At 32.2% G+C, this 17,430-nt stretch overlaps 1 protein-coding gene across 1 annotated transcript in view; it reads right to left on the bottom strand.

The window, feature by feature from the left end:
• Positions 1–372: 372 nt before the first annotated feature.
• The window catches only part of LOC111086141 (trissin receptor-like), a 33,953-nt gene continuing 16,895 nt past the window's right edge, over positions 373–17,430 (bottom strand). The window contains exons 2-3 of the mRNA XM_022387807.1: positions 3,911–4,143; positions 373–1,772 (exon numbers count right to left, since the gene is read on the bottom strand). Coding sequence (XP_022243515.1) covers positions 667–1,772; positions 3,911–4,109 — 1,305 coding nt within the window. The 5' untranslated portion in view covers positions 4,110–4,143 and the 3' untranslated portion in view covers positions 373–666. The remainder of the gene's footprint in view (positions 1,773–3,910; positions 4,144–17,430) is intronic.

The following is a 17,430-nucleotide window of genomic DNA, read 5'->3' as shown; positions in this document are numbered from 1 at the left end:
ACATAAATGTTTGTTTTGACATCTGGTTTTTCCAAAGACGATCGCATATAATGGAATACATATCTGATATTCTAATTAAAGGGAGTAGAAAACACACAACAAAATTCAAAATGTCGTACGTTTTGAAGTTTATAGTTGAAGCTTCTCACTTTAAGGAATTAACTCTTTTTTTTTTACTTACGGTTAAGAAACAAAACAAAAAGCCATTAATAATTCAGAGTAAATTTGAAATTGAAATCTACATTTTGAAATATATTGTGAGAAAAGTGTTTGACTGAAAATCATATAACCTACTTCTTATTTTATAATACGTTGTCGAATTAAAAGTCCAAGAAGAGTACATTTGGAAAATTTATACGTACATAAGAATTTTACTTGGAATATTTTCAATATCATGATACACACAGAAACAGCATGATATAATAAATACCTAATATTTTTCTAGTTTCAAAGTTTCTTAAATGGTGAGATACATTTTTTATCGCGTACAGATTTTCATACAAATTAATTACATTTTACAGTTCAATAGTTGGTAACTTTGTCAAAGTTTGAAGAGTGAAATGCTTAAATATATTTTTAATGACTCTACTTTTAGATTTACCAGTATTAGTAATGGTTTATTTACGTGTATTAGCAACATAAGATAATCATTCATATTTCTTGGGATCAAACAGCTGTGTTGTTGTGTCCACTGAAATCATATTGGAATCGTTGGGTTATTCTCCGAAAAGTTAATCTTTTCTCCACACGACAATGTACTAGATCCATTATCGAATGCCGAAACTTTCTGGAGAGAAAGGCGTACAGAATCGGATTTATACCCGAGTTGAGGTATAATATCAAATTTGTGACGATGGTAAAGATGGCTGATGAAGAACTACCACCTTGATAGTTAGGTGACCAGTACTGCCAAAATTTTCTCGCATGAAATGGCAGGTTACAGAGCATAAACGTAAATACAACAGCCACTAGTAACCGTATCACTTTTCGTCGAGCTTTAATGACTGGTGTGTTAGCATTCTGCTGCGAATTTCTTCTGAGAATTAAAGTTCTCGTTCTTTTTCGCCAGTTTCTAGATCTCGGTAATTCCTTATGTAAAACTATTGTTGAATTTTCAGCCTTTAAACTGTCAGCATCTTCCTTTCTTTCCATTACTGAGGAAACCGTACTGTTATTTTGTATTGCCTTACTAAATGTTCTCAATCGCATCTCATCTGGTTGTTTCGGCATCTGGTTTTTCCAAAGACGAACGCATATAATGGAATACATAACTGATATTATAATTAACGGGAGAAGAAAACACACAACAAAATTCACAATGTCGTACGTTTTGGAGTTGTACAAGGCTCGTTTCATATGACAGATGACAAAATATTCACCCTTAAGTGGCACAACAGATGTTCCAAACATGAAAAGTCGCGGAGAACAATATACAGCACTCACTAACCACACAATAATGATAACAAAACGCAACCGTCGTAGAGTGATAATGCGTTTTTTCCACATTGGAAGCACAATGGCTATGTATCGCTCTATGCAAATCACTGTCAAAATACCAATGGAAGTAGTATAGCTCAGACTTTGTACAAAATGATACATTTTACACAAAAAATTTCCAAGGGACCAACTCGTTGTTAAGTAGTTGTACAAGTTTTGATACACACAGAACAATCCAACACATAAGTCAGCTACAGCAAGGTTTACCAAAAAGAAGTTCGTGACTGTGCGCATCCGTTTATGAAATGCTACTATCAAAATTACCAACAAATTACCTGTAAGGAAACAATCCAAATGATTATTATAATGAGAAAATACCATCTAAACAGTTATATCAATGAAATTAAAATTACATTTTGTGATAAAATAAAATATAAAGTCTAAAGCAATTCTGAATAATTTTCAAAATTAACACCACTAGTAATAGCAGAGCATGAGCTATAGTAATGACTAAGTATGAAAGCATTGTGTTTTCCTCTTAAATTTTGTATCTATATATTATTATAACATATGAGATGGAATGTACAGATTAGTGCTTATCCTTTACAACTTAAAATATTTAATTAAATCTTGATAGCAATTCAGATGGACTGTTTTTTTCTTTTTCTACAGGCGTTAATAAAGTATTATTTATTTATTTACTATTGAATAAAAATTTAGTTTTAGGGAAACATCTAAGTAACATAAAAATTCATATAAGATACTTTTAATTTCTCTTAACTGTTTCATTGACATGCTTATAAATGAACAACTCTACTAGTGTCAGGTTTATTTTTTGTACACAACAAAATGCAAACATATATTAACATTTCATTACTTATCTGAAAATTTAAATTGATAAACTTTGGAAAGTGTGAAGGGGAAAGTACCATTTCTTCATGGAGGTACAAAATTCCAAACTCACGTGTTAGTGCTATCAATGGAGACTTATGATTGTCTATGGCAGTAAAAAAGCTAAAGTTGTAAAAAGGGGCGCTTAGTATGCGAAAAAAACAACAAATATATACATATTAATTTAAAATCAAATAAATATCCAAAAATATTGTATCTTAAAACTGCACATAATAAAATTCTTAAATGATTTAATGTGAATTAAAAAAGTCACTAAATAGCAGCGTATTACATACATATCTTATTATCAGATATAATAATTTATATTTGCATATCAATGAGTCTCTATAAAACAAACAAAAAGCATGTTTCTATATAATGCCGTATGACTTTCTTACGGACCAAGGTATAACGTAAAGAACCGTCAGCACAGTTTCGACTTTGTTGCCCAATACTTTGTCTTTAAAGCTAATGTTAATATTTGTATATCTAGAACCTATTAAGGCTAATGCTTTCTGTTGGTCGTGTTTTTGTGTAACAATCTTTAAATTGACAGTTTTATAATCTACAGAATAATTTATATATTCTTGCTTAGTCTTATCTCAAAAAGCAAATTAAATTTTAGTTTTTAAATCGTGTAGGAAAAATATTGAGCCACTGGCATATTCATACCTTTATGGGGTTGTGTTCCCATTTTTGCTTAATGACAATGGTTAGCCTTCAGGGTGAATGTGTGAAGTAGAACATATTGTAACTTGGTGGCCCATAATATGTAGCATGTTTCTGTGGCGTTGGAGTGCTGGCCAATTCATTTGTTGTTGTTTCAGCACTAGCATGTCTGTATGTTTGCATAATGCATTGCAACATCAATTGGCCTGAAAGGGCTAGTCGTATGGGCTGATATGTTTTGGTAAATGTTTTTGTCTCTCACTCAGCCTTTCACTTTGAGATGGCATTCCTCATAGTCGTTTATGGGCACATCACCATGCTGTGGACCTCTATATTGCTCTTACCACTAAGATTAATTTATAAATTAACTGCTCACTCGACATCTGATATCCATTTTCTATGATAACAGCAGTAGAATGGTCTCTAATTCCTCTCAAAATCTTATTTATGTGTTCCTCCCACATGACGATGTAAATAAATGCTAAATGATGTGGCACAGTCCCCTTTGAGCCAAATAAAGGGGTGGCCAAACACCATTTTTTTTAGACGGTCTATAACAAACTAAAAGTTACAGATGCCGGGATGAAGATAAGTAATCCATGCACAGGGTGGTAAGAAAGTAAAGTATAAGAGATATTTAAGTAAATTAATTAAGTAAATATAAATTTCTTAAACGTCTGAAATCGGGATTTCTGGTATTTGAGGTAAAGTTATTTAGTTATTTAAAGCAGAGTCATGAGTTACTTCGTCTGTTTATTCACTTTAGAGAAATATCTAGCACTGCTTAGTTTATTAGTAAGTTTATTAATACATTGTTAGGTATATAAGTATTTTTATAGCTGAGTGAGACTAAAAGGATAAATTGTAACAGGTTGATAAATAAAAAATACGTAAATTAGTTAATTATACTCACCCAGAAAGCAAGAACCAAATACAAATGTATAGGCTAAAATCAGAGAAATTCTCACGCTGTTAGTGCTAAAAAAATTTTCGATTCTGTTCGTCTCCACTGGCGTCCAGTTTTTCCAGGTACTATAATTTTCTTCAAAAATGTTATCCTCTAAATATATTATTTCTGATAGGTCTTTGATTCCTGTGTCATTTACTCCCATTTCAAACAGATCTGTTGAATATGGTGACTTTATTCTGTTAAGGAAAAACAAAGCGGGTATTTAACCCTAAGACAACAACAAAGAATGTTTTCAGTAAGCAAAACTAAGCCTATGCCAAAGCATCTCGACACTTTAGTTTTTCTCTTGTGTCCTAGGACACAAATTTAATTCGATTTTTCAAGTTTCGAAAATAATTTTTATCTTTTTAAGTTTCGGGTGCTATTTTAGAAAGTAGTTCTGAGCTCATAAGAGCTGTGTGCTCTTTTTTATATCTACAGTAATCCTCAATAATTACATTTTCTGAGTGCTAAAATGCAATAATAATAACATAAATGTAATTGATTTACACAATTTTATAGATATTTAAATAGTCTACTTATGATCCTATCCGAAGAATGAACTTCAAACTAACTGAACATTGTATATAATAAATATTTATAACTATTGAAAAATTGATGGGTATGAGGTATAAGAATGTAAAGTGGAGAATGAATCAATACATGACTCACAGATTCAATAACCTACAAAATTTGAAGGATAGAATGTATGCTATACACTTGATGAAGTAATTACAAACGAAACAAGGTAGGATGTATACAACTACCAACGTGAATATATAGATAAATTATGTGTCAATATCATAGATGAAAAACAGTAAAAAATACCATTTTTTTACATAAAAACACTATAAAATTATTTTAAGTTGTTAGTGGATCTAGGATTTGAGTAATTTATTTATTTATAGAATCCTGTGACATTTAAAACTCCCAGAATGTAGCGGTGCATAACTAGAATAAAACACATCTTCTTCCAGATATACTGAGGAAAGGGATGTTTTCAAATTATTCAGGCACGTATACATAGTAAAGCAGTTGCCTGAATACCCGAATCAGGGTTACATACCAGAGTGATCATACAAGAGAGTATGTGCTTGTCTTTCCAGGCCTTTGTATGAGCTGTGGTGTAGGCAGATACAAGAAAGGAAGTAATATCAACTTAAAACTTAATTAGAGATATCAATGACTTGAATAGACTGGGACTGTAGAATACACACTAGGTCAAACAAAAACACATTATTAACACAATACAGTGAAGAAGCATGTCACCATTCTATTCCAGCTTCCAGGATTTTTTCAAATTACAGAAGCTGATCAGTTTGTCTATTCGGTATTGTGACACTATAAAGCTTTTTCTTATCTGTGTTAGTTTTGCTTTTTTGTTGTCGTTCTTTATTTTATTCTTCAGCAAACATTTATGTTTGAATCTCACTATTTAAGTCTTGTAACTGCTGGTTACAACTTTACCTGTGAATACCACAGAATAATTGAAAAAAGAAATATTACTCTACCGAACCATTGTCTAGGATTTGTTACTGTGGTGTTTACTTGATCATGTTTGTTTGTCCCACGTTACTCTTTGTTTGATGTTAATTTTGTAAACCATGTTTGTGTTAATCAGATTAGGGTGGATTAATAATTTTAAAGTCATTTCGACCGGTTCATCCAACACAGAATTTCTCATCAAGGAAAGCTTGTCCATTTCAAACGAACGCCCCACTCTAAACAATAACACAACTTCTTTACAGCTAAGCCTATTATAAATATCCCTAGCACATTGTCAACTATACAATCTCTCTACCTCCCCTTTTTTATTTCACTAGTTTCGTAATATAATTGTTAACATTTTGTTATTTCCTGTTTAAATCCTGCTGGTTGTTGTTGTTTTAGATTGTTTGTTTTTTCTTTGTTCTTATGCTACTATAAATGTTCCAACTGAATGAATATGTGTATTTAATGCTATCGATTAATTAATACAGTCGCTGAAGATGGAATGTGAATATTCCGAAGAATAAACGTACATTACCGAAAACAAAGTGTCAAATGTTTGTTATTACCGTCGTTCTACTGATTATTATCAAATATACGAATTTTAGCAAAAACGTTTCTAAATGAATAGCTTATATTCATTAATGTATTACAATGAGGTTATGGTCCCAGTCTATACTGTTATTGTGTTTATCTCTGAAATACCACGTGAAATGAATCTGTTAACAACTACTTGGGTTAGTTTGAAGTAACTATCAGTTAAGAAGTAACGCAGTACGTGATCGCAGCAAATATTTTCACTTTAACAACTTTTAAATAAGTAATTGTACAATTTCATAAAAATAAGTTGTCATTATTGTTGCTTTTGTCCTATAACTAAAAGAAGCAAAATGAAATACACAATTACTTTAAAAACTGAGTTACCTTTTGTTAGTGATGTATCTAATATATAATGTTATAGGTAGGAGTATCATATTTATTGTGTTACACGAAGGATGTTAGCTTTTAGCATAGAGATTCACTACATCAAGGTTAAAGTTCACTTAAAATATTTGTGTTTCTAGATTTAGCTACATAAAATTGGATATAAATATATACAGCGTTATACTGATCTCAATTAAGACATTAGCTGTGTTTAAGAACGAATTATCAGAGCTGTGAGATTGGGATGGTTAAGCGATTTTGCAAGGTGGCCACTTGCATTTTGTGTGCTGTACTTTTTTGCCGACGTGGACTTTTGTTTAATACCAGAGTTCATTAGAGTAGCAAAGCCACAATGAAAACGTTATTTGTATCAATCAATTAGTAAGCGTTATGCATTATAACATAGGATATATTAATCCCTAGCTTTGTGATACAGTTTTAAGTTTGGTCATGGCTTCTTAATATTCGAGAGCTAAACAGACTCTTAGCCCTGGCTGAACATAAATAACAAAAGAACTACACGTAAGTTGTAAACTTATGCTAACCTGATACAACAGAGTTACTAAATGCAAAATTATTAGCTTTGCAATCATCGATTAAATGATAATTTTGCAAGTTTGAGCTAGCTATAACATCACAAGTTTCACTAACTAAATCTCGAGAATTGTCAAATATGAAGTCTTTACAAATATGATGAATTTCTATAAAACAACAATTATAATTTTTTTCAAATTTGATTACGTTTGATGAAATGGTTAACATAGAAACTTTACTGAATTCTATAAAAAAAAATATATATATACGGGAATTGTGTTTGCATTTTGGTTCTTCAGTTTTACGTAATACAAGATCGTTAGAACCAGTTTAGATATATTTCATGAAACTCTTTAGAGGATTTCCTGTCTATATAATAAACTTTAATTACTATGGAGTTCTATAGAGTTTGTATACAGTTGTATAGAATAATTTTATATGGGAAGGAATGCGAATTCTTCAAAACTGTTCATAAATTAATACTTACAGCTCCAGGTCTAAAACGATACATAAGAAATGTCTAAAACCTTCTTCGGCATCGTGTTCACAGACTACCATCAATAAGATTGGTTTGGCTAAAAGTGCGAGCATGTTTGGTGGGATTGTTTTCGAATAGTTTACTATTCCTTATCAGAAGAAGAACATAACTCTTTATCCTCCTGAAGATGAATAGTGAACTATTCGAAAGTGCATAAGTTTTGGGTTTCGTTTGAAAACTATTACAGCTTTTGTATGTAATCCTGTGTGCTAATTTCTTAATCAGAATCAACAAAAAGCTTTATATGTGTTATTCAAGCAGCAAGAGTTTAATATAGTTTAAATTAAAAAAATAATTATAAAACACAATTACAGCTACAAACAGGTGGAAGAGCTGAAAACTCAATAACACTTTATCAGAGGAACAAGTGAATTCGTGTCCAGAAAGAAAAAGAAAAGGAGGCTATTTCCTCAAGGCCAATCACATGAGACCACAACAAAAAAATGCCACCAGTAGCGTTCGGTATTCAACCAAAAATCACTTCTCCACGTTGACTTGGTTAAATACCTTTTGTTTTCACATCCTTTCTGTAAATTTCAGTAAAGTGTACGTTTATTTTTTAAGAATTCTATTGGTAGGAGCTGTTTTAAGAAGTTGTCTAGAATTCACGGAAAGCTAAGTAAACACAATGGGAATTGAAGTTGATCTTTCATAATTGTATTAAACGATATATGTCGTGGAAACACATAACGTGGTAGTAACTTACATATTTATACGATTGTTAATCGGTGGTAATTTACTTCTATCCCACGTATTGATTTTTCTTCTTATCATCGTTAATATTCATATGTATGGATGGGCGCAACACAACTAGTCTGTACATAATCAGCATAGAACCATGCATCAATAATTCTAAGAAATTTGATTCTTTGCGATATATTTATACCAAATAAATATCTCAGCCACCCAGTTCCGGTTCCATAGCGGATTTAGGGCGGAAAAATCAATGAAAGCTTTTATATTAACATTTAATTTCAATAACATTGATTATCTAACACTATTTACATTCTCTGCCGTCTTTTACTGACCTGGGAACTGTGCCAATACATACAGACGTTGGGATATAATCAACCTATTAAATATGAAACAAGCTACATACTTTAATAGCGAAAAACAGTGATGCAAGAGTTCTACTAGGGACGGCATTTTAAAATATTACCTAGGGCGGCAAAATACTTAAAATAAGCCCTGAATTAACGTAATATATCTACAAACTGTCAGTAATATGTGTGTGAATTGCTTGAAAAGCATACTGAAACATATGTTTGAAAGTTCTTTGTACTTATGTGTAGCAATTTTTGGAACATAAGGTTTTTACAGCAAGGAATTTTATGTTTAAAATCGAAGCTACACAATAAATTGTCCGAGTTCTTTTTACTGTCGGACTTGAGCCCGAATTTTTCTGTTTCAAGCAACTTGTCATAACTGTTTCTTTTTTCGGTAAGTGACCATCAACACGAATGTTTGTGACAATTCTTTAAAATCTATCTATTTTGCTTTTAATCACACTAGTTTATATGTGAGTTCAAAAGACGGAAAACATGACTTGGTGACATCATCTATAATAATAAAAGGGCGTGTCAGTGGGTCTGTGTGTGTGTGCGTTTGTGTGACCGTCATAGCTCCAAGAGGAAATAACCTAGAAACCTTAACTTTTGCACCCATACTAAGTGGACCCTGAGGGTGTGCACCTGGGTATTTATCTTATCCACGTGCATGTGCGTATGCTCGTGCACATCTTTTTGATGAGGTAAGCTAGCGAAAAAACACATAGAAAAGAAGTGGTTCCCTATATAACTACATCTAATATATATAAGCCAATGTGTTTTGGTAACACTGGGTTTCAAAAATGGCTTTTATGTCATGTTGGTTAGCAACAAAAGTATATAGGTTATATTTTTACAGTAAAATGCATTCAGAATACACACACTGACATAGTTATCTAGAATATATCAGCCTAATAACCCGAGCGAAGCCGGGTACTTTCGATAGTACAGAAATAAAACATTACAGAATTATACAATTAAAAAGCTCTTTGAAAAAGTGCGTATTCAAAATATGTAGTATAAATATCGAGATGCTAGAACCAAAAATAACTAAAGTTTATGTCTACTTTTTCGTTATATTCAAAACTTAGCTACTGCCTCTTTTAGGTTTACATATTTTCGATGTTTGCTCAAACTTTTTAAATAACTTTAAACTTTTACGTTAAAAAACTTTTACCCTTTTTAATACATTATGGGATTTGAATTTCAACGTTGAACACAACGTCAACAAAAGCTATTTAATCTTATTACACCAATTTACTCCACCTACCTAAAGTATGACTTTTAGTAAATAATCAATATCTACTCTGAGCAAACTTCATTAAACGTTTAAGTTGTTTGTACGTCCCCTTGGAGGAACAGTTATATGTGTAACAAATTTGTTATAATATATATTTATTTTAATATCAACGTTTGTTTGGATTATATTTATATTTAGAAACATACATGGTTTATACTGTTAAATATATATTGTGAAACTCCCACCTATTCTTCAAAGTTGTAGAAGATTCTCGAGAGTAAGAACTAACAATATGTGTGGACGTAAATGCTTGTGTTAGAGCCAGTATTGTTACGTAAAACTGAAATTTCTAAAAAACCTTCACACGCCTATAAATATAATCGACGCGACGCGCCAAAAAGAGAGAGTATCTATTATTAGTTTGCTATTTTCAATGTTCTAAAATCCTTGGAAGCTATAACTGTGATGGGTATAACGCTCATCAATCGGAAAACTTAAGTTACTTGACCAGGAGCAATTACAAAGTTCGAACATTACAACTCATTTAACTTCAGTGGATTCTCATCGGACATTAGTATTTTTACGAAAACATTACATAACGTCACAGTGAATAACCCGGTGTGTGTAGCTGGTAAAAAAACGGAGGACAAAGCTAGCTCGCTTCCCGTGAAGTGAATTATACCTATGTCAACTCGTAATCAGCTCGCTCATCGTGAACCCCCGATAAGATATCGAAGAAGTTTCAGACTAAAAGGAAGACTTTATATTGCTTGCAAGTTTGTGAAACTGTTTATAAATCATTATTAGTAATAACTATTTGTAATAACTGTTATTGTAAATTGTATTGTTGTGTGTATGTTAACACATATTTGTATAAAAGAAAACTGTGTGTATCAGTCTTGTTGGTAAATATATACTGACTATATGTCGGCATATATTTAAATACTAAATCCAAAGTACAATTGAACTACTAAATTTAAATTATCAGTTAGCTCAATTTCAAACCATTTGAAATTCTACTACGTAACATATATTTATGGACTTACCAGAATAAAATCCGGTGTTCAATTCCTCGCGGTGGACGCAGCAGATAATCTAATGTGACTTTGTTCTAAAACAAACAAATTTTGCTTTTAGTGCGGGATATGTTTTAAACTGCACATGGCCCACTTTAATGTTATTAGTTGTGCCATCAGTGCACTTTGTTACGTCCTACGCCTGGCAGGTCAAACGATATATGATATATTAGAATTTTTTAATCAACAATCTAAGTAGTTTTTAAAAAAAAACGTAAACGCGAGTCCTAGTCTATTTTAAGATTTATAACATGTTACGTGTTGGCCGCTTTCAGAGTGTTTCACTTCCCAGTATTATTGATGAGAAGTGAAACTCTCTGAAACCGGTCGAAATGCAAAGAAAACTAGAGAACCATCTATAAGGACAATCTGTAATTCAAAATGTTTTAAAGAATATCTTTATAGTTACACGAGGGATATCTGCGCTAGCCGTCCCTAATTTAGCAATGTAAGACTAGAGGAAAGGCAGTTAGTCATCACCACCCACCGCCAACTCTTGGGCTACTCTTTTACCAAAAATAGTGGGATTGACCGTGACATAATAGCGCCCGCGCGGCTGAAAAGGCGAGTATGTTTGGTGTCACGGGGATTCGAACTCGCGATCCACAGATTGGGAGTCCAGCTCCCTAACCACCTGGACATGCTGGGCCTCTGTGTTATGAGAATTATGGTTAACTTCCACTGTTGAATCAGAGTAGTCCAAGAGTTGCCGGTGGGTGCTGTTAACTAGTTGTTTTCCCTTTAGTCTTTCAGTTCAAAACTAGGAACTGCTAGTGTAGATAGCATTTTTGTAGGTTTGCACAAATATAAAAAAACAAATAATCTGGTAATTGTTAAAGTTATACTGATCTAAAAGTTATTAGTATTTCAAAAGACCACACATTTAAATTAGTCAATTCCATCCATATGTGACCAAGTAAAGCAAATATAACTTTAAATAAATTATTATATACTACAATTACATTATCAATTAAAAATAATTTTTTTTTCGTAATCAGTGTCATAAGTAAGCACTTATAATAAAGAAAAATATTATAAGATGAGAGACTCACGGCTATATCCTAGGCCTTCTTATTGCTGTTATTATTTGTTTTATATTCAAGGCTGTGAGTTATATTATTACAGAGATTGTCAAACTAATACGTTCCTTAACAATTTGATCATTTCCATGTTCTTGTAAGAGTATTTGAACATAAATTCTACCAACAACAAGACCTTGACATATCTCACCACTATCATTAATACTTAGCAACCTTTACGTGGAACATTTCACTGCTAACGTCCTCAAAACGGTTGCTCTACATCTCAAGATTTGGTTCAAATATGTTAACGATATATTCCTAATATGGCCACACACTACACACAAGATTTAATATTTCTTAAATCACCTAAACAGACAACGTCCCTCAATATAATTCACAATGAAAAAATATAAGATACAAACTAAATGATCTTTGATATGATGGTCACCAAATTACATAACTCATATACCACAGGAGATTGCAGGAAACCACACGTACGGGTAAGTACCTCGACTGTAATTCAAACCACTCTAACATCGTGAAGACAGGTATCACAGACTGCCTAATGAACAATATTTGTATTAGCGAAGGATCTGACAAGAAGGAAGAAAGCCACATCAGTACAACCTTCCTTGAAGGGAAAAGTTTGATAAAGAAGAAAATGCAGAGATACATAATAAAAACAAACAGGAAGAAAATTATAGGTGTAGAACCCTGTTCCTCTGTATCTATAAAAATATATAGAGAAAATGTAAGCAACATAAAGCAGGAGCGATGTACAATACGATCGCGGTTGTACACATCAAATCACCTAAAGACTCAATGGGGAAGAAAATACCATTTATAACATCCCCTGTGGATGTGGATTGCAATGCATTAGAAAGAGAAAAAGACCACCATAAATTACAATTCAGGAACGTAATAGACATTCAACACTCAGCAATACCGAGCTATGTGCTATCTTATACTTTCACCTAAGTGATAACACACTTGTTCAAACCTAGTAAAGAAGTCAGCAAAATCTGAATACCACCCTTTTCAACATTCAAATAGTTAGCTGGTTCCAGTTCATTTGCCAAATAACTAAATGTCAATAGAGAATAATTAGGTTTATTTTTATAACATCCCGTAACAATAAATCATTCTTGTGATTAGCGTGCCCAAATTATGAATCTGAAGATTTGTGGTCACTTCCTATTGCCGAAAAACGCTCTTCGTACTTTGGAACTATAAATGCCACATCCAATGTCTTTTAAAACACTGCATTAAAAACAAGCAAACAAGTAAAGAAAAAGTTTTTCAAAAAAAGGAAGTACATGTAGGGATGTCTAATATCAGTCCTTCAAAAACAATGAAATATATGTACACACCAAATCACCTAAAGACTCACTGGGGAAGAAAATACCATTTACAACATCCCCATGTAACTATTCAACCACAATTGAGTTAATTTATCCTACTTTTGTCTGTTAACATTCTCCTACACTGTGTGCCTGTGCTATTATGTTATGCAGGAATGATGCAAATGCCATCTCTACTATCTTGTTTTTGAAGGACTGATATTTAGCCATCCTTAGATTTACGTTCTTTTTCGAAAAGTTTTTACTTGTACAATGAGGTTCCAACTGCAATATTTATTGTTTATCTGTTATTGGTTGTTAATTCCTGTTTCACCATGTACGTAAGCTTTATAAGGGAACACTAAATTCATGTAAAAAAGCTAATTTCTAGGAGTAATGATCACATCGTTTACACTAGAATTATGATTTTTTAAATTACTACCAGTTATTAATAATACTTATCAAAGCGATTACTCCGTTTGAAACTATGTTACTTCAGTGAAATCAGTTGACACCATTGTTTTGGTTTTTGAGTTATCATATAATAAAAAAGAAGAAGAAAAAAAGAAGAACCAAAAAATTCAATTGTTTTTTGCTGTGATATTTACAGAACTTGTGACTCTGTAATTGCATAGATATTTTTAGAAAACGAAACACTGTATAGTACTGTAACGTTCTGATGACCTTTGAGAACATATTTAAAATACCACTTCGATGCGCAATCCGAGCCATCCCTACATAGGCAGTGCCTCCGCCTGCCTGATTTCTATAAGGCTACATTAGCTTTAAAGTTGTTTCCAATTGGTTGCACTGGTTTAAGCTTCTCAACTGTTAATCTTATGTAGATGTTACGATTGTTAAGTGAGAACATTGCAATTAACTTGAAAGTAACTAGTTGGTAAAGAGCGCCGCTCGATTAGGTTCGAAAAGGACACGTTTAATGAAATGTCTTCGAGATTCGGATATGTGGAATTAGAAATTATATTTTAAATGAACTTACATTTCAAGTGTCGAATGTAAGGTCAATTTAGAGATAATATACATGCATATAAATTGAAATATTGAAAGACTGTTTTATTGTGATGCCCCAACATTACGGTTTAGAAAAAATTGATATTGTATTTACATTTCAATCGATGCTGCCTGAAAACTTCTGATAATATACAATTTTATTATTTATCGATACGATTGATGTAAGAGATTTTACTAATGGGACTTCCTCGTGTTTTTTTAAACAATTCTGCGCTTTGTAAGAATGTATGCAGTAACTTATATCTGTTCCTAGAAAAGCTGCAATCGTCCTTTATCATTCTGATACTTGGTTCATCTTGGAAGGATCATTTGCTTCCATGGACTCATTTGAAGGTAAATTCTCAGTTTGTTAACATATGCTGTAATTTTTCTTAAACACATTTAATGGTATTTTGATTTTTAATAGCTAAATTTCCAATAAAGAATCAAAATTAAGTAACTACAGCTTGAGAAAAATTTATATCTAATTAATACATTCTATAGTAATTCCAGGACATTTACGACTTAATAACGCACATAGTTTCCACCATGTTTGAAACTATTTCACCCCCGTTGTTTCATTTCTTGCAATATTCTAATAACTTGCTACTACCAGCTAGATACTTTTTCAGTAATATGATACTCTAGTAGTTCAACCTTTAAAATGATTTGATGAGATCCAACTAGTAACAGCTGGATGTTCTCACTGACATTATACTCAAACATCTTAATGACAGTTGAAGAGATAAAGTTAACTAAGTAGTTGTAGCTTGATTATTTCAGCGGTGGAATGTCATGCAAACATAAACCTTAATAAGTCTTGACGAGATCTAAGTAACAAACGTTTAACAGCTACATTATATCAGGGACGTTTCCATTATAACATAAACATTAATAATGTTTGGAAGAATCCGACCGTTCCAATCCTCCACTTTAGCATATTATACGTTTTACAACATATACGTCCAACCAAATGTGTTCACAGGAAGGTAACAATAACAATATTTCTAGAAGTTACAGTTTAAAGTCCAAAAGCCGACGAAACATTACATAACCAACAGGCCTAAAAATATTTCTAAAACAAGTTAACTGTATACGTGTTTTATAAAATTCCTCTTAATTTGTACATTGCGGTTCGAAATCAAAGGAGTGTAAGAAACAGCATTTCAGATCGATCTCTTCGTCTCAATAAGCCTTTCGTTTATTACCATAACTCATCAGTTTCGTTGGATGATGAGAGACAAAAGATTTTATGAAACGCTATTTACGTAAGCAGTATAATACTTTAAAAGCTACAGTTTAAACATAAACATAGAATATTTTAGACAGTAGAAGCTGGGCTTCTTTCTCTACTTAGCCATATATATATAATTATATTTACCATATTAAAAATCTACTATGATTACTTGTTTTCTATTTCAGACTTTAATCTTCTGTTTGTATGAATGAAATGTCTATTTCTCAAACCTCAAGATATAAAAAATTCCTGATTCTTAAATATACCTTTAAAATGTATTCCTTTTTGAAAGTCTGGAAAAAAAAATGCGTATAAAAACATTTTAAACTTAGATAAGTACCAAATCTACCTGGTCTAGTTGATATTATTGCCACTTAACGTTTTGCACGTTTAATTATGGTGGATTATAAGAGGGACAGTCAATCCTATTATTATGTTCAAAGAGAGACCATGCACTTGTTGCGGTGTGATCAGCTGAATGACTGCCTTTCCTCTGGTTAGTAGCTCAAAATTAGAAGTAACAATACCTGAATCCTAAGGGTATCTTATCTAGTCTTTTAGCTTATGTGCACATAAAGTGTCGCTCAGATACTACCTATCTATCTATGCATTTAATTTAGGATTGATTTTACCCTGGTATCTATCAAACTGAAAGGGGAAATCTAACACTCATTGATTTGAATTTGGGGAATGTAATAATTTTAAAAGTCACTTTGTAGCATCTATAATTAAATACTTCTAAATTTAAACAAACTAGGCTAACACATATATCTAAACACAATAGTACATATAAATGCACATATGTAAACATACCAATATAAAGTTACACACATATATTAGTATAAATACGCATATTTATATATTTATATACATATTTAGAATCAATCATCGTTTTATTTTTAAAATTCAACACGTTAAATTTTATTACTATTTGGAATACGTGTTTTATACGCAATACATTAAACAAAAGTTCTGCTACAGTTGGATATGTTTACACAAGTATTACGAAAAAGTTATCACTAAACAAAAAAGCTATGTAAGGCTGGCTAGTGAACTTGAAAAAAGGAACCGAACAAGATAGGGATGGAAGTGGGCATATCAATGAAAATTGAGTTACATTTTGTTATGCTTAAAATGTTGACAAATACTGGCTATCGCGACCAATCGCGACTTGAGAGTCTTATCAATCGTTCTAGATTCCACGAGAAACACACCGCTAGTATATAAACGGTTAATAGGTCACAGGACGTATCATTTCTGAATAGTATTTGTTTGTGCGTGCACTTTGACATTATTTTTTTTACTTTTCAATATTATTTATTTGTCGCCATGGAAACAAGAGGTTGTGTAAATGACTCAAACATATTCTGTTATATTTATGGTAAATTTGTTGTAAAGAAACGAAGGCAAAACATTAAAGAATTCGTCTAAAAAGCGTATTTCGTGTATTTTGAAATATAACTTGGAGACCAAGGCAAATCACGAGCTACGCACAAATTTTACACGTTTGTGTTGAAGAGTTGAGACAATGGACTAAAGGTAAGTAAAAATCTTTGCCTTTTAGAATTCCAATGGTCTGGCGTAAGCCTAGAAACCACGAAGATGACTGCTATTTTTGCTCATGTAACGTGCAACGCTACGACGTTCGAAATATAAAGGAAATTTCTTATTCGAATCCTTAGTCTACCTGTACCTACTCCACCGGAGACTGTTAATACAGTCAATAGAAATGATGATAGGGTTTGTTTTCAACCTGAAGCATCTGGTGAACCACACATTTTTACACAGGGTTTCATCAAGACATACGTGGAAAAGGAGAGAAGGTATCAGGGATGATGGCTGATTACTGCTGGTTATTGAAACGAAATGCTCCAGACGTAATACATAAAACAAAGACCACAACACGTAGTTTTGAGCTTAAAAGACGTAGATTTCACACACATACACACACAATCAGGATGGACGAGGATGCATATTCGTTTGACATCAGTGTTCTTCCATTTTCTTCAGTTTGTTTGTATTTTTGTT

The sequence above is a fragment of the Limulus polyphemus genome, unplaced genomic scaffold, assembly GCF_000517525.1.
Source record: "Limulus polyphemus unplaced genomic scaffold, Limulus_polyphemus-2.1.2 Scaffold878, whole genome shotgun sequence".
In the NCBI taxonomy this organism is placed as follows: Eukaryota; Metazoa; Arthropoda; class Merostomata; order Xiphosura; family Limulidae; genus Limulus; species Limulus polyphemus.
Note: the sequence above shows the minus strand (reverse complement) of the source record. Positions and strands in the feature narration are given on the sequence as shown.